Source organism: Mus caroli, unplaced genomic scaffold (assembly GCF_978045245.1).
Source record: "Mus caroli unplaced genomic scaffold, Mus_caroli_1 scaffold_12, whole genome shotgun sequence".
NCBI classification, from domain to species: Eukaryota; Metazoa; Chordata; class Mammalia; order Rodentia; family Muridae; genus Mus; species Mus caroli.
Window position 1 is genome coordinate 40,829,583 of NW_028227267.1, and position 23,842 is coordinate 40,853,424.

At 41.5% G+C, this 23,842-nt stretch overlaps 1 protein-coding gene across 1 annotated transcript in view; it reads left to right on the forward strand.

Moving 5' to 3' along the window:
- The window catches only part of Slc35f4 (solute carrier family 35 member F4), a 248,991-nt gene that overhangs the window by 214,034 nt on the left and 11,115 nt on the right, over positions 1-23,842 (forward strand). The window contains exons 2-6 of the mRNA XM_021181793.3: positions 4,954-5,139; positions 8,329-8,626; positions 13,419-13,638; positions 20,804-20,929; positions 22,770-22,962. Of these exons, the coding sequence (XP_021037452.1) occupies positions 4,954-5,139; positions 8,329-8,626; positions 13,419-13,638; positions 20,804-20,929; positions 22,770-22,962 (1,023 nt within the window). The remainder of the gene's footprint in view (positions 1-4,953; positions 5,140-8,328; positions 8,627-13,418; positions 13,639-20,803; positions 20,930-22,769; positions 22,963-23,842) is intronic.

Consider the following 23,842-nt stretch of genomic DNA (forward strand, 5'->3'; position numbering starts at 1 on the left):
AAACAGAAACTAAACAGGGACACAGAGAAACTAAGAGAAATTATGAATCAAATGGATCTGGCAGATATCTACAAAACATTCTATCCTAAAACAAAAGGATATACCTTCTTCTCAGCACCTCATGGCACCTTCTCCAAAATTGACCACATAATTGGTCACAAAACAGGCCTCAACAGATACAAAAATATTGAAATTGTCCCATGCATCCTATCAGATCACCATGGACTAAGGCTGATCTTCAATAACAAAATAAATAATAGAAAGCCAACCTTCACGTGGAAACTGACCAGCACTCTTCTCAATGATACCTTGGTCAAGGAAGGAATAAAGAAAGAAATTAAGGACTTTTTAGAGTTCAATGAAAATGAAGCCACAACATACCCAAACTTATGGGACGCAATGAAAGCATTTCTAAGAGGAAAACTCATAGCTCTGAGTGCCTCCAAAAGGAAACTAGAGAGAGCACACATTAGCAGCTTGACAACACACCTAAAAGCACTAGAACAAAAGGAAGCAAATTCACCCAAGAGGAGTAGACGGCAGGAAATAATCAAACGCAGGGGTGAAATCAACCAAGTGGAAACAAGAAAAACTATTCAAAGAATCAACCAATCAAGGAGCTGGTTCTTTGAGAAAATCAACAAGATAGATAAACCCTTAGCCAGACTCACTAGAGGGCACAGGGAAAGCATCCTAATTAACAAAATCAGAAATGAAAAAGGAGACATAACAACAGATCCTGAAGACATCCAAAACACCATCAGATCCTTCTACCAAAGGCTATACTCAACAAAATTGGAGAACCTGGATGAAATGGAGAAGTTCCTAGACAGATACCAGGTACCAAAGTTGAATCAAGATCAGGTTAATGATCTAAACAGCCCTATATCCCCCAAAGAAATAGAAGCAGTCATTAATAGTCTCCCAACTAAAAAAAAGCCCAGGACCAGATGGGTTTAGTGCAGAGTTCTATCAGACCTTCAAAGAAGATCTAATCCCAGTTCTTCACAAACTATTCCACAAAATAGAAACAGAAGGTACTCTACCCAACTCATTCTATGAAGCCACAATTACTCTGATACCTAAACCGCAAAAAGACCCCACAAAGATAGAAAACTTCAGACCAATATCCCTTATGAATATTGATGCAAAAATCCTCAATAAAGTTCTTGCTAACCGAATCCAAGAACACATCAAAACAATCATCCATCCTGACCAAGTAGGTTTCATCCCAGGGATGCAGGGATGGTTCAATATACAGAAATCCATCAACGTAATCCAGTATATAAACAAACTCAAAGACAAAAACCACATGGTCATCTCGTTAGATGCGGAAAAAGCATTTGACAAGATCCAACACCCATTCATGATAAAAGTCTTGGAAAGATCAGGAATTCAAGGCCCATACCTAAACATGATAAAAGCAATCTACAGCAAACCAGTAGCCAACATCAAAGTAAATGGTGAGAAGCTTGAAGCAATCCCTCTAAAATCAGGGACTAGACAAGGCTGTCCACTTTCTCCATACCTATTCAACATTGTACTTGAAGTCCTAGCCAGAGTAATTCGACAACAAAAGGAGATCAAAGAGATACAAATTGGAAAAGATGAAGTCAAAATATCACTTTTTGCAGATGATATGATAGTATATATAAGTGACCCTAAAAATTCCACCAGAGAACTCCTAAGCCTGATAAACAGCTTCGGTGAAGTAGCTGGATATAAAATTAACTCAAACAAATCAATGGCCTTTCTCTACACAAAGAATAAACAGGCTGAGAAAGAAATTAGGGAAACAACACCCTTCTCAATAGTCACAAATAATATAAGATATCTTGGTGTGACTCTAACTAAGGAAGTAAAAGATCTGTATAATAAAAACTTCAAGTCTCTGAAGAAAGAAATTATAGAAGATCTCAGAAGATGGAAAGATCTCCCATGCTCATGGATTGGCAGGATCAACATTGTAAAAATGGCTATCTTGCCAAAAGCAATCTACAGATTCAATGCAACCCCCATCAAAATTCCAACTCAATTCTTCAACGAATTAGAAAGTGCAATCTGCAAATTCATCTGGAATAACAAAAAACCTAGGATAGCAAAAACTCTTCTCAAGGATAAAAGAACCTCTGGTGGAATCACCATGCCGGACCTAAAGCTCTACTACAGAGCAATTGTGATAAAAACTGCATGGTACTGGTATAGTGACAGACAAATAGACCAATGGAATAGAATTGAAGACCCAGAAATGAACCCACACACCTACGGTCACTTGATCTTCCACAAGGGAGCTAAAAACATCCAGTGGAAGAAAGACAGCATTTTCAACAAATGGTGCTGGCACAACTGGTTGTTAACATGTAAAAGAATGCGAATCGATCCATTCCTATCTCCTTGTACTAAGGTCAAGTCTAAGTGGATCAAGGAACTTCACATAAAACCAGAGACACTGAAACTTATAGAGGAGAAAGTGGGGAAAAGCCTTGAAGATATGGGCACAGGGGAAAAATTCCTGAATAGAACAGTAATGGCTTGTGCTGTAAGATCGAGAATTGACAAGTGGGACCTCATGAAACTACAAAGCTTCTGCAAGGCTAAAGACACCATCAATAAGACAAAAAAACCACCAACAGATTGGGAAAGGATCTTCACCTATCCTAAATCAGATAAGGGACTAATATCCAATATATATAAAGAACTCAAGAAGGTGGACTCCAGAAAGTCAAATAACCCCATTAAAAAATGGGGCTCAGAACTGAACAAAGAATTCTCACCTGAGGAATACCGAATGGCAGAGAAGCACCTGAAAAAATGTTCAACATCCTTAATCATCAGGGAAATGCAAATCAAAACAACCCTGAGATTCCACCTCACACCAGTCAGAATGGCTAAGATCAAAAATTCAGGTGACAGCAGATGCTGGCGAGGATGTGGAGAAAGAGGAACACTCCTCCATTGTTGGTGGGATTGCAAGCTTGTACAACCACTCTGGAAATCAGTCTGGCGGTTCCTCAGAAAATTGGACATAGTACTACAGGAGGATCCAGCAATACCTCTCCTGGGCATATACCCAGAAGATGTCCCAACCGGTAAAAAGGACACATGCTCCACTATGTTCATAGCAGCCCTATTTATAATAGCCAGAAGCTGGAAAGAACCCAGATGTCCCTCAACAGAGGAATGGATACAGAAATTATGGTACATTTACACAATGGAGTACTACTCAGCTATTAAAAAGAATGAATTTATGAAATTCCTAGCCAAATGGATGGACCTGGAGGGCATCATCTTGAGTGAAGTAACACAATCACAAAAGAACTCACACAATATGTATTCACTGATAAGTGGATATTAGCCCAAAACTTAGGATACCCAAGATATAAGATACAATTTGCTAAACGCATGAAACTCAAGAAGAATGAAGACCAAAGTGTGGACACTTTGCCCCTTCTTAGAATTGGGAACAAAACACCCATGGAAGGAGTTACAGAGACAAAGTTTGGAGCTGTGATGAAAGGATGGACCATCTAGAGACTGCCATATCCAGGGATCCATCCCATAAGCAGCTTCTAAACGCTGACACCATTGCATACACTAGCAAGATTTTGCTGAAAGGACCCAGATATAGCGGTCTCTTGTGAGACTATGCCGGGGCCTAGCAAACACAGAAGTGGATGCTCATAGTCAGCTATTGGATGGATCACAGGGCTCCCAATGGAGAAGCTAGAGAAAGTACCCAAGGAGCTAAAGGGATCTGCAACCCTATTGTTGGAACAACATGATGTACTAACCAGAACCCCGGAGCTCTTGTCTCTAGCTGCATATGTATCGAAAGATGGCCTAGTCGGCCATCAATGGAAAGAGAGGCCCATTGGACTTGCAAACTTTATATGCCCCAATATAGGGGAATGCCAGGGCCAAAAGAATGGGAATGGGTGGGTAGGGAAGTGGGGGGCGCTATGGGGGACTTTTGGGATAGCATTGGAAATGTAATTGAGGAAAATATGTAATAAAAATATTTTAAAAAAATAGATATTCTATCTCTCCATTGTATCCCAAACCCATATCCCCAATATTATCATGCAGAAAATACAGAACAAATCTCACTTGAGGGAAATGCTACAAAATGATCATCACTCCTCAAAACCTTCAAAAGTATTTAAAACTAGGGGAAGTGATCTACCATACCAGACAACAGGCAACTAAGGAGATATGGTGACTGGATGTAACACAGCATCCTAGATGTAATACTAGAATAGGAACATTAGTGATAAAATCGAGTGGGTTTCAAATAAAGACCGGAGTCTGGTCAATAGTAATGCACCCGTATCTGTCTCATGATGTTGCTAATTGCACCATTAGGGACTGAAGAATCGAGCGTTCAGCCACAGTTATTATTGGGATGGGCCTCTTTGAGCACATCCATGAAGCCCATCCTGTGCTGGGGATACAAAGAACACTAATGAGAAAAGGAGTGGGCTGCTGTGGAGTTTTGTCTACCGCACTGGATAAAGTGTGAGATTTTGTCTACCGCTCTGGATAAAGACTCGGAGTGAAATTGGACTTTAGCTGTGAAACTGGTAGAAAAGCATGAAGTAAGCTTTGATAGGAGATGCTGTTGGTACCTTTGCCACTTAAGGAAGGAAAGGGATGAAAGCAGATGTAACACAATGCTTTCCTTTCCTTAAATAAACTGGTTCTGTCGACAGTTTCAATGCGAAATGCAAGTTCCTGCCCAAGCATCATCTCCGAACACTCAACTCTACTTAACAAATCTATCAAAAAGGCTCTAAGAGACTGGGAGCCTGCCTATGTGCATTTTCTTCATGGGGGGTGTTTTTATGGCTTAGAAATGAGTTCTTTGAGTCTGACTTGGTCATGTACTTGACTGTCAAGAACCTTGAATTTTGCTGCTCAGAAGTTCTCAAACTGGTGTACCCTCTATCTTTCCAGGTACCACCAGATCATCAGTTACTCGATGCAAACCAGGACCCAACTGCCCCAGTTCACACAGCAGCATCAGCAGGCAACTGTCCCCTCTGTCGGTCACGGAAGATTCTTCTGCTCCTATTCTTGAACTTCAGAGCCGAGGATCCTCTGGAGTTTGTGGTCGAAGAGTGGAGAGACAGAGCAGATCAGGTATGTGGGTGACCTTCTCTTCAGTAGCAATGCATAGCCATCTAAACCGCCAGGGAAAGCATTGCCTTGGGCAGAGAATGCAGAAATCTTTGGGGGACTCTTATGAGTGAGTGCATGAATGACTCATCAAATGGGAAGAGGAAGGACGTGCAAAGGGAGATGCAATCTATTAGGGATAGACTGTGTCACAGAAAACCAAACTCCAAAATCTCTCATGAAAAAACTTATGGCATAGTGATCTCTGACTCTGATATGATGATATTTGATGAAATTTACAAGGTAGCTCATTTTCTCATCTTCAAGTGCCAAACCCCAGCATCTTTTAACTCAGCTCTGGGATCCAGGGATGACATAAAATGGAAACTCATTAAAATCTGACTGTGCTTTTGCTCTTGTCAGGACGACCAGTCCCTGGCACCAATCCAATCTCCCCAAGTTCCTGGGTGGCACTTAACTGATTAGCATTTTCTGGTCATGTGAAGCCTTCAGCCTTTCCTCACATCCACCCAAAAACTCACCAGCTCTTGGGTTGCTGATTGCTAGATGGATCTCAGCTATGTCCATGGCTTCCCAGCAAAGTATAACTTTCTAGATACGGCTGGATTCATCAGTTGCTGCTAAAGACTGTGAGTTTTTAGTCTTGGATACCTTTTTTCCTGTTTCACAGAATGCTCTAAAACCCAAAGTTCATATTCATTTTGATCTTCTCATCAAATAACCATTCATCTACCTTACCAGAAAGGAAAAAAAAAAACCCACTTCCCTCCCCATATCTTGTCCACCAGTTGCCAGCATTGCTGGATCTTCCCTGGCTAGTGTGTCCCCTCCTGTCTGATGTCAGATACTCTCGTGGGGTTCCCTGCTCAGCTCTTCTGTACCTCCTCTGTCTGCATCCCAAGCCACCTTTTCCTGACCCTTTAGCTTGGCTGGCAACATGCCACAATCTCTTTCAAATTTCAAACAGCATTAAAAACAACAGCAGGACATACCATTCAAAATAACTGACTGGTTAAAGAAAACAAACAAAGCAGAATATTAAGAAACTGTTTTTAATGAACAAAAAATGACAGTTTATGAGACATAATAGAGATAGTAAGAAGTAAAAAAGAGGCAGGAAAATGACTAAAAGGCCTCTTTTAGAGTCCTTTTGACTGATGAATAGGTTCTTTTATATGAATAAAGCCTAGACTGAATGGGGGCTCAGAACAGAGGCACCTAGCGGTATAGTCACTTGCAGAGCCTTTCACCCAAGCCTCAGGTCTTTCTGTCTGTAGACTTGTTTCTTTTCCGGCCTCCTGGCACAACAGTCTCTGATTCCAACATTTTTATTAATCTTCCTTCTTTTCCCTTTACCTCTCTGCATCAGTCACAGGACATTTGCAGAACTGTTATCAAGAGTGATAATATCTGCTCATAGTCGAGGGAAGTAGCTAAGTCCTGCTACCTGCCTCACTTCAGTGTCTGCATTAAGGAGCTTTCTCCCGACCATGTTGTTTCTCTTCTTTATGCTACCTTGCCTCTGTATGAACTGGCTCTTATCATCTTGAGTCAGGTGTGTTTCACCAGACTATAACTCAAGTTTTTCATTCCGAATCCCTGAGACTCAAGGAGAGAACCAGATCTAAGAGTCTCCAAAGAGTTTATTGAATAAATAAATCAGAGAATAGCAGTTTTCACCTGCTCTTGCTCACCCAAGAATTCAGTACTACTTATAAGGCAAAGAAGTTCCATAGTAAGTGCTGGGTTCACATTTATATTCCAAGTGAAGGATTTACTTTCAAAGATCATTTTTTGAAAGCATTAGCCCAGTAAAGGGTGTAGCCTCACGGGTAGGAGAGAGAGTTGGGCTTTGCTTCATCAAGTAGTAGGAACGTGTTCAGGCAGGTTCTTGAAAGGCTGAGTGAGTCACACTTCCACTCCAAGTATAGACCTTAAGCCTCAGCTAAGTTCCTAGAAACAGAGGAAAATCTTGCAGAGAATTCTATGTCCCTGCAAGAGGCTGCCATGTAGGATCTCAGGTGGGGGGCTGACCTCCTTCATAGTCCCTGCGAGGTACATGAATTCATTTCTAACTTATTTTTTTTTCTATCACAAGGAAGAGCAGTGATGGCTATCAACTCCAGACAGTTTTGACTATTTAAATGTGAAAATTGCAACTAGATTTTCTTAGGAAAAATTAAAATTCAAACAAAGCCTACTAAACACATTGAACAATAATTAGTTACAAGTTCGGAAATGACTTTGTACAGTCACATTTGCTCTGTTCTTGAGACACACTGGTTTCAGTTTAAGAGTCATCTGGTACCATTTTAAAAGATGTCTGTAGAATACAAAAACAAGTATTTGCCTCTGGCAACTTCTCATGTTGGTGGATACAGGGCTAGTTTGGCTCAGTTGACTTTATCCCCAAACCACCCCCCACCCCTGAACATAGGCTGAAAGACTGGCTTTATCTATTGGAGAGTTTCAGTCTTAATGACAGAGAGGAAGAGGAAGAGATCTGGTAGATCCCTGGATGTCCCTTAGAGCTTCTGCTAGGGGCAGCAAACCCCAATACATTCCCATGGGTTAGTTGAGGCCCACCACAGGTCTTTAGAAGCTGAGGTGTAGAATATTCTTAAAGGCAAAGCTTGCCTACAGTGTAACAGTCTCCACATGCACGAGCATCTTTACCTACTTGGTGGGGTCCACATCCACACCGGAAGCTGCAAAACAAAGTCCATAGACAGAATGAGTTGGGGGTGGGGTGCTAGAAGTGGCTCAACAGTTAAGAGCACCGGCTGCTCTTGCAGAAGACTTGGATTCGATTCCTAGCATCCTCGTGGTGGCTTGCAACTCTCTGTGACTCCAGAGGGGTTAGACACCCTCTTCTAACCTTCACCAGCACTGCGCACACATGGTGTGTAGACTTCATACTTACAAAATCAAACACGTCAAACACCTCATACTTTTATTTCAAACACTTTTATTTCATAAAATAAAAATAAGCAAAATCTCAAAAAATGTAAAATAAAAAGTATAAGCTGGGGGGGGGATCATTGTTCTCTTCTGGTGCTGACCAAAAAAAAAAAAAAAAAAAAGACAAACTCTGGCATGTAAACCAGGCTTGTAGTTACATGCATCTTCTTAAAGAAGCCAACACATCTGACTGCTCCTCCCTCCACATCTGTATTCCTCTCCCGTTTTCAGGGGATGATGGGACACAGACTCATCCTGAGAGCAGCAGCCAAGAAAACGGACTCAAGGCTCGCTGCCTGTCCTGCACATCCATGGTTCTGAAGACCATCTGGGGACTCTTGATCATCTTGTCAGTGTCATCATCTTGGGTTGGAACCACACAAATTGTAAAAATCACTTACAAGAATTTTTATTGTCCTTTTTTCATGACATGGTTTTCAACAAACTGGAACATTATGTTTTTCCCAGTCTATTATTCCGGCCATCTAGCCACAGCTCAAGAAAAGCAGTCGCCAATAAAAAAATTCAGGTAGGTTCCATGTTCAATGATTTATAGATGTTTCAAAACAAGTTTTATGCAAATGTGCAAATTCTCAACTCTTTGGGATATAAATTGAGTTCACTGTGGAAATAAAGAAGTGAGAGCTATATGGTTGGTGATGAATGGGAGGAAGCAGGATCAGTCCCCTTACTTTGTGTCCCTTACCTTAGGTCATCACCATCATCACGGTAAGAAACACCTTTTTCAGGTGATGTCAGTATCCCCATCTTAACACAAAATAGAAACAAATTCCAAAAGGCTGAAGTTCTGGCCTGAGGTTAGTGGTACAGAATAGAACCCTGATTTATATGCAGATTCTTTTTTATTTGTCTCTGAAGGTCATGTGTTCAAACTGTCCTAAACTCTGGAAGGAAAAACGCCTATATTAATAAAATTAATTGCTGTTACACAACATTTGCTTAATTTTTCCAGCACTCTGATGCCTTAACAGAGGAAATTGTCTTGTTATTGAGATGGGAAGCTGAGCACTGAGTGACCTGAAGAGATACCAATTTCTGTTGGTGGGACCCTTGGGCCTTGTGTTATTTGGTAAATATGTGTAATGGTGGTTAGACTACTTGTCTAATGGTTCTGGTATTTGTTTAGTACTAAGTCAGGCCTCTGAAAGTGCTCAGTAACCTGACAGGGCTAATGTCAGTCTCTGTATAGCACTCCTGGAAGGCAAAAGCAATGTTTTGGTCATATCTATTTTGTTTGGTTGCTTTTAGTTTTGGGGGGTGGGGTTTGGTTGGTTGGTTGGTTGTTTGTGGACTATAGCAGGTAAAGTGTTTACTTTGCAAACAGGAGGATCTGAGTTCTGTACCAGAACAAAAAGGAAAAGGGAAAATATATATATAAGCTTGGTTGAGCATGTTTGCTATCCAAGCACTGAGGAAATGGAGACAAGAGGAACCCTGGAGCTCAGAGGCCAGCAAGCCTAGCCTCCATGGTAAGCTCTAGACCAGTGAAAGACCTTGTCCCAACAAACAAGATGGATGGTAACTGGGGAATGACAGCCAAAATTGTCTTCTTGCCTCTCCATACACACACACACGCACACACACACACACACACGCACACACCCATGCATACTCACACAGTTTCTTTTCTAGAAAGGGAAAATCCAGAGCTGAAGAAGAAACTCTGCAACTACAGTGCTCATGCCCGTGTCCTCAGGAGATCACAGTTCCGGATCTTCACCAGAGTGACAATGCATGTGTCACACAGGAGCTCAAATAAGCCTTCTTTATTCCCCTGTGCTCAGCCAAAAAGAAATGACTATTATGATTGGTACACTCTGAGATTAGATTTTAAAACACTTCCACTTCTTGTCACCTATCTGGAAGTGTAAGGGAATGGTGAAATCACACTGTGAGCTAGTTCTCTCCATGTGACCAGCAATGTTTAATTTAAAGAAACAAAAAGACTGCTGGAGAGGTGGCCAGTGGTTAACAGTACTTGTTGCTCTTGAAGAGGACTTGGGTTTAGTTCCTAGAACTCGCATGGTAGCTTACAGGCATCCATAACTTCACTTCCAGAGGATCTGATGCCTTCTTTTGACCTCCTTAGGTACCAGGAACACACATGGTATGTATATACAAAAAAATTTAAAAATCTAAATTTTTAATTTAAAAAACTAAAACAATAAATATTACCTTTTATTTAAAAAAGAAAAGCCCCATAATTGTTTGTGTGCCAGACACCTTGCTGTCTGTGCTCTTCCGCAAAGCACCTGTGCTTTGATAAACATGTGATAAAAACAATTAAAAGTGTGTAGAGGAGGGAGTGCATCGTGAGAGCACTGTGAAGCAGGCCACACTGCTCTGTTCAGGCTAAGACATGTACAGCAGGCTGAAAGGAGACTTGAGGAATGAACTGCCTCTCCCCCACATCCCTCCTATCGGACTAACTCTGAGCTTTGCAGACTCTGTACCTTGACAAGATGCCTCCACCTGACTTTTACTGTGAAGCAGAGACCACTATCTGTGAGAGAGGCCTGTTCTCTAGTGAGAACAATGAGAGCGAAACATGGTCAAAACACTCTGGGAGCTTTGATCTCTTTTCCCTGCAGACTCATTAACAGCATCTGCTAAAAAGGGGCTCTCAAGCTTTCAGGCCTGCACAGGGGGGCATGGTGAGTGTGGAAGTCTGAAGGCAGAATTTTCCCATTGCACACGATCTCTCATTTTTTTCTCCTGAGCAGTATGGAAGAATTTCATGGGATTTTTTTTTCTTATCACTAACATCAAAGGAATTTTCAATAAAGTATCAAATCTAGGTGATAAGATGTGTCCCCTTAGAAATGGATTTTGATGAATCTGTTGTTCCAATTAAATACTGCCAGAACTCAAGTGCCCCAAGTACATTTGAAATTTACAGAGAAAAGAAATTATTTGCTATAGCTTTAATAAAGATGTGTCATTAACAGAGAAAAAAATCTCTAGAAAGAATGAGAGTCAAATCCAGCGGTCTCTGATGAAATGTGCTTAAAGCACCATTTGGTATATAAAAAGTGCTCACTTGACATACCGAAAGTGCTTAGTAACTAAAAGCTGCTGCTATACAGGGAGTGTAACTAATTTATTATTTCCCCAACCCCTGGCTTCATTCCAAACTTTGCCTCTTATCCAGATATTCTGTTCCCATCACCCCAAAGAGAGGCACACTGTTCATTGCTCCTTAGGAAATACCCGTTCTTTGAGTGTTCACATTTCTCAAGACCTAAGGCTTACATTGCATAGATTTTCACATGGGTCACTTAGAATTTGGATAGGGAAGGAATAAGAGGAAGACTTCTGTTACATATGGGGAGGTAGACAGCAATGAGAGGGATGAGGAGACAGAGAAATAAGAAAAGACTGAGTGCCTGCATGATGTGACCAGCTAGATCAGAACAACCTGTACTAGTGATCAGCTTTGTGGGCCACTTTGCCCACGGATAGTTGTCTCTCTCCATCCCTAGAGAACTATGCTCCTTCCCTGCCCCACTGGCTTGACTTGAGATTCTCATCTGGTGACTATGGTCTCCAGGTAAGAACCATCACAAAGCCAGGAATAAGGAGAGAGAAAACCATTTAATAAATGTTTTTCTACATGTGTTTTGGTAAATGTGTTTTCACAAAGGCATCTAGTGGTGGTGGATAAAATAATAAACCAAGGACTCTCAACTCCTTCTTGCTTTCTGGCCAGGCAGATGCCCCACCCTACCCGGAGCAAACCTTGCATCTGAGGCAGTGTGGAAGCATTGCCATTCACCCTCTTCACAAAGCTGCCACTTACTGTCACAAGCAGCTGCAGGGCTGCAAAGGGGCCATTAGTTTTTCTGTGTGATACGTGAGACTTCTGTGTGCTTTACTGAAGGCTTCGGCCTTTATTGATTCCCTACACTGAAGTTGTGTCTCTGTCAAGTAAAAACTTCCCTTTGGGAAATTTCATCTTCCTTTTCGTAAAACTCCCGATTTAAAGATCTGTTTCACATGAAAGTCAACCCACAAGACAGAATTCCCTGCATGACAAAGGTTCAGAGTGTGTGTGTGCTTGCATGCATGCATGCATGTGTATATGTGTGTAACACAGTTTTGACCTTCCTGAAGCCCCAGCATCCTTAGCTACTCAAATGCAAGCAGAGTTTACCCAGTGACTCGTTATTTCCGTCTCAGCTCCCAGTTCTGAGAGCCCTTCTCACTCTTTCATTCCAGCATCCCCAAACAGGAGGCTACTTCATTTGTAGAAATCCCTTAACATAAACTTAGCTTATGTTAAGTGCTTTCAGGACAGTGATCTCTCTTCAGTAAAAGCTGAACCTACTGTTGTACTAAGTCATAAAAATGCATTCTCCTGTAAATATGCCCAAATATTAGCAAAGTGTTGCTTTGAACAAGATATTTATACTACTTTAATTAATATCATGCTGGCAAATGATGACTGTCCAGTAAATATTATGTGTTCATATTTGTGATTGCAATTACAGTATACTTCCAAAGGGAGTCTTTTCAGACCACAGAAGCCAGGCACTGTCACCACCCCACTGCTGCTCCTGTCTGAATATGACTTATTAAAGTGGTCCCAAAAGATAAATAGCCAATTTAATAATAAATCAAACAAATCAAAGGTTTCACTGAAGGAAGTGACTATTTTCATGTACTGAATTCAAACTGGACATGGCTTGTGGGCATTTAAGTACACCCTGAGTTTCACACTTAACTTTTTAGGGTTGTCACAGAGACTTTCTTTGTTCTGCCTTAAGAAAACTAAACTTTGTCACTGAAGAGAGATCTTAGAAAGAAGCTGTATCCCAGAAATAATTAAATGGCAAAGTGTGGGAGGCTTGATGGACACACAAAAGCTCCCTGTCCACAGGCTTCTGGGAGCCCCCCACACAGCCCAGTTACACAACAGCAGCTACCTTGGTCCCGTCCCCTTTGCACGCGGGAAGCTTCAAGCTTTGTCAGTAGCTAGTGACTTTGGTTGACTGCCCATGTTGGAGTTTCTCCAGGCTTCTCCCAGGACCTTCAGAGGCAGCAGAGTGGCTGGTCAACTCAGAAGGATATGATGAGGAAAGTGTCCTGTTCTTGGTGGAGCAGCTGTGGGCTCTTTCCAAGGACCGCCTGAGGTACTTCCTAAAGGTGACAGGTGACAAACCAGGGCTCAGCAGATTCCAGAGTTGCCTGATGGACCCCACCCAGTGTCTGTGCCCTTGCCTAACAATGGTCATGGCAAGTCAGCCAGTTGGGACGGGTCTGCAAGAGTGCCTGTGTATCAACCTTTCTTTCTTTCCTAGGGAATGCAGTCGGATTTTTGGAGAAGATGGCCTGACACTGAAGCTCTTTCTTAAAAGAACTGCTCCTTTTTCTATTCTGTGGACTTTGACAAATTACCTGTACTTACTGGCTTTAAAGAAGCTGACGGCCACTGACGTCTCTGCTCTGTTCTGTTGCAACAAAGCCTTTGTCTTCTTGCTGTCCTGGATTGTGCTGAAGGACAGGTTCATGGGAGTGCGGGTAATGGCACACTCAATTCCATGCGCGGTGCCTCCCTGCTTCCTAAATCTTATCACCGCACTGCTGTTTCGTGGAGTTTCTCTAAAACTTGCCCCACTGGTTCTGAGTACAAATTGCAATTTGAAGATGTGTTAGGAAAGCCCGGCAGTGACAGCATCGTGAGAGGAGAAAGGGCTGTTTCTGCTGAGGAGTCAGTTGATTACAACAGTAGGCCCTGAACCAGACTGAGAAATTGAGATCCTAATTTAGAATTAACTTGTAGAATTATTATCGAGTCCATTCCTTGTCCTCAGCAAAGAAGGGTCTGAGAGAATAAGCCACAGTAAAGATTGTGATTTGCTTGTGTCAATCAACATATTTTGGAACAACCCCCAGCCTGCCCTTACCCAGATGGATTTAATTAATATTGGTGTAAGTAGATAAAGATTGCCAAACAGTAATTAAAGTCACTGGTAATGGCACAATGCTATTAAAAGTGGCTATATATCTAGCGTGACTAATCTAGGAATGGAAAGAAAAGCAACAACTTGTACTTTGGGGTGCAAATCCTTAACTGAACTATGTTAAACGTGTGCCTAACACCTCAGTTTTGAGTTTATTTCTTTTAGTATGAGCACAGATTTTTAAATAAATATATGTGATTTTTTAATATAATTATATCTGATACATAGAATTTTTGTGTGGTTATTCCATGTTAGAAACAGATTTCTCAGGATCTGTGTGGATTTCAGGAGTTAAACCCCATTCATACCTGGAACCCCCCACCCACCCTGTCCACATCAAGGCAATAACGCTTTACAAGGAAAACCACATGAGGGGCGTTGCTTGTCAGTACCAAGATCATGCACTGTATTCTCCTCCGGAAGAGCTAAGATTGGGTTTGAAATGTATTTTTCTACCCAAATCTTGTTCTTGTTGACAGTATGTCTAGGTCCTTGCCTCTCTCCTAATGCTAAAAGTGACATCTACGAGAAGAGAACATGCCTGACAGCCATTGGCTGAAAAGCTTTCTTTTTCAAAGAAAATTAAGAGCTGGGTGCACTGATGCAGCCTGTAGGAGCAGTCCCTCCAAAGGCTGAAGCAGGAGGAATACTTGAGACCAGGAGTTCAAGCCCAGTCTTGGTGATAGAAAGATTCTATCTCTTTAGAGAAGAAAGTAAACACACAATTGCAAAAACTCTGATTGAGTTTGAGAGACACTGCTCAGAAATTCAGAATGGAAGCTTGACACGAACAGTGAAAAGACAGATTTAATAAGAAATAAAATAAGAAACTTCCTTCTTTCATTTTTCTTCGTTTCTTTTTATAATGTACATAGACCGCTGTATAGCCTTATATTTGACTCCCCCAAAGAAGAAAACAATACTTCAAATTGAGGTAATATCAATAAGCATAAGCATATCTGGATCACAAATGGATAATATTTCTATAATAATAGATTAACCATTGTGGATCATTTGTTAATACTTGGTTTCTATGGACTACTGATTAAAGTACACCTAAAAGGAAAAAATATTATTCATTATTTTTCTATTATAAAGTCATGTCATCCAACTTATTGGTATTCCATGAGATGTTAAACATCTCCTTTAGGAGTAGTTGTTTACAGGTAATTTCTATTTATCCTGTGGAAATTTGTAAACATGATACTTCTAAAAATATTAGGAAGCCACAATCTACCTCTTGCAGCCTTGAATGTGGTTGTTTTCCTACCTCTGAGATCCCATGCACTTAACTAGATTTCTTAAAATCCCACAAACACCACTGCAGTTGCTCCACTAGAAAGTGCTGTCTAGTATGTAGGAAAGCCTGAGTTCTGTCACCAGCACCACAGATGCAAAGAACACAGAGAGGAATGCCCTTCTAACTGAGAGAGTCCCTCCCTGTCACTGGTGCCTGTTTATTCCAACGAGAATTGGCTACTAGACTAGAAATGTTGAAGCCTTTCTTTGACATCTTGATCCCCTCTTACATTTTATACCATTATTTCAATTTTTTCATTTTCAAATTAGTGAAATGGAGAGATTTTAGAAAATTTGTGGTTGCCAGACACTTGAACAGATTCCAAGTCTTCTTAGCAAATAGATAGACAGAATGAATTTAGGTTTCTCCAACATATGCTCCTGTGACAGCCAAATATTCCCTGCATTATGTTATTCCCAAACAGCTTGTGTCATATAGTGCAGCTCTTTTGGTGACTTTCCAAGAGTCCCTGGCTGGAGAACATCAGTTGCACTGACTCTTTTGTTTCTTAATCTGTACTTTGAATTAAAACGCGCCCACAATGGCTCTGACATGGGACACTAGAATTGAGCTGCCACTGGAGTGTGCTGATCCTGAACATTCAGAGAAGACTCAAGACGACCTTTAGTTTACATTTGCTTTTGGTAGCTGCTTGTCCAGACACAGTGCAGACTCACAGGAGCCTTCATGCTTCCCAGGGGCAGCCACAGCAGATAACCAGTAGGCTCATCCTCATTAGGTCCCGCATGGCAGAACAAAGCCTTATGAATGGAGCCAAGAAAGGAGAAAGCAAAGTTCTGATCAGTGTCAGATTTGATTCTCACAAGCCCTGCATCCTTAATCGTTAACTCAGTGTGCACTGTGTCTATCCATGCAGTTGTCAATCCTTCTTTCTGGGATCCCCCCTCCCTCTTTCCTATTCAGGTCTTCTTGTGATCTCACTTTTAAGTGGATTTTATACAGATAAAAATAGTCATGGAGGGATTCGAAATTCAGGGGTGCAGAACCCTTAAGTCCTTAAGCGTCCTATGGACTTCTTGCCTCTTCTTGATAGCTATGGATCCCTAGACTTCTTTTATTTCTCATCGTTCATCTCTTGTTCAATTTATAGTTCAAAATAAAAGAGATAGTTCTTTACATAATTTTAAACTTAACACGGAGAAGTTTAAGGATCCTGTGGTCCCTTGAAAATAGACCCAAATCTACCCAAACGCTGAAGTCATGCAGCTCTCGGCGGCAGAGTTCGTAATTGCTGCCGCATTCTCCACCACCGGCATAGAACCTTGAGCTTGAGGGCAGCACTGTCAACAATGTAGCTTAATACCTTTGTTCTAGGACTTCATTTTTGCTTTAGGAACCAGGGATTCACTGTGAACCAGTGAGGTTCTTCCACACTCATAAAACTGCAAAAAGGCAGAATTGCCCACAAAGAACTGTGTTAAGGCTGCAGTTTCGTTTTTAGATCTGTAAAGGTCGTATAGGAAGTTTATAGCAAAAGAGTGGACTAAAGGTTCCTTCTGATGACTTGGGCCCTAACGTGGATGATATTGCTAGGCAGAAAATAATTCTGGGCACCATTTGTGAATGGGAAACACAGAGTATCGGATAATACAAGGAGAATCATATCCTTGTGCCTTTTGAAGGCCTGCACAGAAAAAGGAAAATGTATAGATACACCAAAACACCAACAGCCAAAATTGAGTTGCTTCTCTAGACTTTAGTGGGTTTTTGAATGGTAAAAGAAGCTTGATTCTCCTGCAGAACTACAGATGGTGTTCAGTGTGTCAAGCATCTTAGCTGTAGAAACAGGCTCACATATAGTCTAATCACCCTCTACAAATGTCCCCTGAGAGTGAATGCTAAGTGCTCTCTGAAGGACAGAAAGAGGTAGCTAGCTGCCCCAGAAGATATGTCCCTTGGCTGGCATGCTGGGAAGATGTGGTGCCTGAATCCATTTCCTGGGGCACTCACGTGAAGGAGCTGCACCAGGCATAAGAGAGTGGAGAGCTTTGGGAAGTTCCAGATGACAGCACTGTCAGTTTTGTGGTCACAGTGTTACCTAACATTCCCACCCAAACGACATTCCAAGGATGATAATGGCTTTGCTTGTCTTACTTAGGTACTTGTAGTTGGTTAGGAAACTGAACTTCGAGTCATCTGTCAGAAGAAGCTTTCAGAAGCCAACTGGTAGCCCCACCAGTTGCTGCTTTTTTTTCCACCCAAGGACGTTCTCATGGGAGGTAGAGTGTCCCCGTTTTCCTTGGTGGTCACAATATTCATGAGCTTGTAGGAGAGCTTGATTAAGATGCAGGCTTCTTGAGGATGCATGACCAATGGGCTAAGTAGTGTCCTTCTCTGTTTCCATTGAATGAGTGGCCAAGCCTTTGAAGACTGATTCTAAAAATGTGTGTGGCTTAGATCTGTGCTCAGGGTGTTTGTTATATGAACGGTTTACTCTTTGAAGTTTAAAGCAGTGGTGCCATGCTAAATACAGCCATTCTAGGGCCATCTAAAGGAATGCTCCAAATAGACTTTCCACCCAAGGCATTCCTACATGTTCAAGATAAGTTGAGATCCATTTCTCAACTTCTAGATGTATCTATCAGAAACAGAGAATTTCTTAGAATGTACAGTAGAGACTTTGTCTATTCAGATTATTATAAATTTTAAATTAAGACATTTATCTCCTTGCTAGGAACGTACTATATGTTTTATAAATCACTGCCTTTCTTGTGGGTAAGAGTTTTCTAATACCTCCTAATACTCAGATTTTTATGCTCGCAGACCTTAACTAAGTGTTATCTGGCCCCCTAATGGGAAAACCACTTCTTCCCATGCAAGCAATTGAGACAGATGCTGGTGGAATTGGCATGTCAATTCAAAGAGTTCAGGTGAATATTTTCACAAGCTCTTGAAGAGGCTTGCTATGATTATAATTTCCAATTGCTTTAAAATTATGTCATTTTTAGACATATCTGAGTCTTGCCTTGAGAAAACATACAATAGCAATCTCTTCCCACCTTTTTTTACTTCTGGGTAATGCAGACAGGGAGGAGCCGCCATGTCTGCTTGCCCTGAAAATATTGCACCATCTGCCCATCAGTTTCTGGACAAGGGTGGTTTTGGATTTGGGCTTTGTTTTGTTTTTGTTTGTTGGCAGTACATTTTTTTTTCTAGCTTCCTTCATCCAGAATGATATATAACACTCAATGGCCTAAATACCAAAGTTACCTTCTAAACACAGCTAATCCTGCTCAAGTTCCTTAGGATTAACACGGTTTTATTAACCCTGTTTGAAGTATTTATATAATTACTTGATCAAAAAATAGAACTGGTAGTTGGCCAGCAACTTTTTTTTTTACGTATTTTTAATCTTCCAAGATTAATGTTCTGGGGGAACTCTTTCTGCCTATGAACACATTAGGTAGCAAAGATGATTTAAACACAAAATCAAATCAGAATGCAATTGACCAATACACCTTTTTATTTCTCAGAAATGAGGCTGCCCAAAATGGTTAGAGTGCCTTGCTGAATGATAAATCCTCAGTCAAAGCAAATCATTGCCTTCCAGAATTGTCAGATACAGATGGCTTCCTCCTGTGTTTATTTACATTATTACTATTATTTCTTACTTGCAAAACTACCCAGCACCTTCCACTGTATGCCTTAAATCTTACACACACACACACTAGGGCAGGTGACACCTGGCAGTGCAAAAATAGTCAACATTTGCTCATCTCCCCAGTAACTTGTTATGAAGGTGATCTACTTCTGCTGACACATAGGGTGTGTTCCCAAGGATTCCTGCTGAGTTTTGTTCTTAAATGTAGAGCCATTCTGGGGCCGCCATGTGCTTGTCACTGATGGTCATAAACAAAAGCATCACTGGGTTACACGCCATCAGGAGCACACTCTAATCTGCCCTCAGGTCTTGGCTCACACCTTGTTATCATAAGTCATGCACTAATAGCACTCAAAATGGCCTGGAATGTCCCCGATGTTTAAAAGCTAGATTCAAAGGCACTGGCTTTGAAATGCTCAGAACTGAGTCTTCCTACAACTAAATCTCTTACGGGTTCTTATCTTGAATTTAAAGTCAGTGAGGAAACGCCATCCTTCCTATTGAGAGGTTCTTGTTTTACTGTTGGCAGTCATTTTGAAGTGCTTTGCAATGGCATGAGGGCAGGAAACTTGATGAAGCAGGTGCAAGACAGCAGGTCATGCAGAATGAGCTCTTGAACATAACAGTACTGTACCTCATTACAACCAATCGTTATAGCCTTGGTCAAATTATTACTATTTCTATTTGTAAATATAAAGAATGCTCTAGCAAGGTAATAAAATAAAACATAATTAAATGGAATTCTTTTTCTGTGGTTTATCGTTTTTGAAATGAATGAATTTGCATGTAGAGACAGGTAGTTAGAGGAATCACAGGACATCCCAAACAATCCGGATCTAGCTTGCTCCTCTCTGTGTTGCTGGGAGGTCTTGCTGCCCTTCATCAAGGGTTTTCCTCTCAGCTCTATCAAAATTACATCTCCCTCATCAAGTCTTGGTGTGGTGTGAATGTCTATAGACACACATAGCCCCAAGGAACTGGTTAAAATGTGTGCAGAATTGTCTGAAGAAGTCAACATACATGAAAATACTTAGATATGGCTTCCTGGAAAATCCGTTTCACCAACAAGGATATTAATGTCAAGGAAGATGAATAAAACAAATTCTAAGTTGCTTGTCATTAATCAGCACAGCTTTTTATATTCCATGTCTGTGGCATGAGCAGACTGGTCTCTTTTTGATACTTTTGACCCTTCTTTATTTTATGTTTTACTAATTTTCCCTTCTCCCTCCCACCAAAGTTTCCCCTCCCTCCTCCTCCTCTTCCTCCTCTTCCTCCTTCTCTTCTTCCTCCTCTTCCTCCTCCCCCTCTTCCTTCTCTATTTCCCTTCAGAAAAGAACAGGCCTCCCAGGGCTATCAAGCAAACACAGCATATAAAGTTACAATAAGACTAGGCACAGAGCCTCATATTAAGGTTGCATGAGGCAACCCAGTAGGAGGAAAAGGGTCCCAAAAGTCAGCAAAAGACTCAGAGATAGCCCCTGCTCCCACAAAACACCAAGCTACACTTCCACACCATATATGCAGAGGACCTAAGTCAGACCCATACAGGCTCCCTGGTTGTCACTTCAGGCTCTATGAGCCCCTATGGCAACTGGCTAGTTGGCTCTGTTGGCCATGGAGGAGCCAGAGGGATAAAGGACAACACAAGGATACTGACTCTTCTTAAATATAAACACTGATGAAGGAGGAGGTAATTAGCCTCAAAGAAGGATGTAGCAGCTTTCATGGGGCTTAAATGGGTTGATCTGGGATAGGAAATCATAACTTTTTCTTGTTTCCTTCCATTCCATTTGACAGATTGTCGCAGCAATAATGGCAATTACAGGCATTGTCATGATGGCGTATGCGGATAATTTCCACGCTGATTCCATCATCGGTGTGGCATTTGCTGTAGGCTCAGCCTCCACATCTGCACTGTATAAGGTAGGTCTGTATCATCCTCTATAGTCAGCTGTCACTCATAGTTTAGGATTAAGCAACAAAATAAAGAAGTGCAATGAAAATCTTAGAAAAATACAGGCATGTTAAATAATAATGTGTCTTTTAAAAAAAAAATACTTGTGTGCTGGGCATCTAACAGAAAATTTCACCCTGTTGACATGTCCTTACATGCCATGCATCGTTGTACTTTCTGGAAGAGAGAACTGAAGCTTTGAAAGATTTTATAACTCTCCAAGGCCTTAGTAAGGTAGCCATGGTTACTGCCTTGGCTTGGAGTCAAGGCTGCCCCCAGTTATCAGACATTTACAGCAAAAATGTAAGGAAAGTGACTCCTCCCCTCTTCATTTTTTTCATTTGAGTATATGGTAATTATTTTAACTCCATAGAGGTATTAAAAATAATAACCTATCATTTGAGAGTGTGAGTTTTGCAACATAGGGGGCCCACACTACACAGAACCCAAGCCATTACCAAAATGAAAACACTCTCTATACCACTGTATGTACTTGGTGTAATTTCTCCCCTGGATTCCCTGTCATTCAAGAAAATGTCACTGGGGTCACCACACATAACTTCAGAAGCAAGGTCTTCGACAGCAAATCTAAAAGGTTATTTTCCCAAAGTTCAATTTCTTTAAACGCTAACTTTCTGATGTATCTAAAGGGCAATTCCAATTTCACCTCTCCTAGAGTTTCTATAAAATGAAAAGCAAGGATGGAACAAACTCTAAAAGATAGAAATGGCCTTTTGCATCCCTCCTGGAGGCTTGCCTACCCACCACCACTGTGGCCCATGCACACGAAGTCTGATTCCACATTTATAAATTGAGGGAGTGGTCCCACTGATTCTGTGTGACAAGCTTGACAAGTGTTCATTCATTTACCATGAGTGCCTAGCCCACCCTAAGGAAACACTACTAAAATGGTTGATGGGGACCAAAGACCAGCAAGATTAAGTCTTCTAAGAGAAAAACCACAAACATATATGACGTTAAAAGCCAAAGCAGTACTAAAAGTACTGGGAAAGCAGGATGGCTGGTATAGAGAGAATTATCCTTACCAGACTACAAAATGCATTCATTCTAGGAGTGATGATGGTTGTTAACATACATAGAAGTTCTTTTCTGAAGCCTAATTCCAGGCAGTGACAATCTGCTGCTGCATTTGGTAATCTTTGTTAGTGGGTTAGCAAGATGAAAGGGGGTTAAGAAGCCAAGAATACAGACCAGGTCTGGCTTCCCCCTTCTGCCCATTCTGTGAGTTCATGGCATCCCTTCATATCTACCTATCTTCTGCCTCTACACATGAACTTATAACCCAGAAAAATAAATTCATTTTAATCCAGAGAGTAACACAGTTCTTGTGAAGGCATCTTAAACTTGGGGAGAAGAGTGCCGACAAATCTAAGGCCTCAGTATTTGTCTTAGCAATCTAATAACACTTAGTTCTCAGCATCTGTCATAATAAAGATGCAAAGAATCCCATGGTTGCAAGGGAGAATTAATTGATGGCATATCAACACTCAATTTGTGTGGGCTCATATAACCTTCATTCATCCTTCACCCTGTGCCCACCTTGATGATTTTGTTGTCATAGTGTTGAGTAACCCCAGAGACTTATAACACCACAAGAAATAAATTTCATGGCAGTCCCTATACCTTGTGAACAATGTAGGGCATTTTAATTCTTTGTCACCCTAGCCCATTTAGTAATACAGAGGTAGTAGGGCAGATGACATGGAGCCTAAACTCTAGACCAGTAAGTTCAGTAGGATTCACTTTTGTCCTGCAGCAAAGACTCTCAAGAGTTTCTCTCCTTTCCAGGTTCTGTTTAAGATGTTTCTGGGCAGTGCCAACTTCGGTGAAGCTGCACACTTTGTCTCCACCTTGGGGTTCTTCAATTTGATCTTTATCTCCTTCACTCCCATCATCCTGTATTTCACCAAAGTGGAGCACTGGTCCTCCTTCGCAGCCCTGCCCTGGGGCTGCCTCTGTGGGATGGCGGGACTATGGCTAGGTAAGTGCCTGCCACTCTCCATGTCACTTGATCTTCCACTTGAACAGATGGTTAGAGTGCGATGACTTCACTTGCTGCTCTTGTGCTCCACAGATCCAGACTACATTGGTTATGGTCACTGAATGTGTGGACGATTCTTGGTAGGCTCTTGCGTGATTATCTCAGAGCTATCCATCACAGAGTGGCTGCTGTGAATTAAAGTATCCAGTTAGAAACTCAGGTCACTCTGTCAAACACTGGCCTTTAGGTAGCCTCATCTAGTCTTCATAATGTGGTGTGTGACTTATTACTCTTCCTATGCGCATAGTATGACAGGCAGAAGTAATAATGGATGATGCATTCAAATGCTCAAAGTAGCTAGAGCACTGGGAACAGCTGAGATGGACATGAAGCAAAGAAGTGAAGGGGAGGCAAGGGGACAGGAGGGGAGGGAACAAAATTCAAGAGAGATGAAGATCATGAAGAAGTTGAAGCACCACACTGAGGGGGCTGGGTTTAAAATCTACTTTATCTTAGAGCTGGATATGACAGGCTCATACCTGCATACAGAACAGCCCACTCTACTGAGCATGGAGAATCCACCAGGAATCCCCTTTCAGGAGAGAAAGAACACAGCATGTGCTGAGCTTGGTGGCCCTGGCTAAGCAGAATGTGCCCATTTGAAAGCCAAATAAAGGTCACCCAGAGTCTTTCTGGAGCTGAACTCCCAGCTCCCACTTTCCAGACGTTCATTTACCTGTACTTGATGTAAGAGGACCCTGTTCTTCCTCCCAAGCTATTGAAAACTGCAAACCCCAATTCCCAGAGCTTATTCTGAATAAAGCCAGCTTCATTCTGCTTCTTGCATATACTGCCCAGTGTCAATCACTCTTTTGTTCCA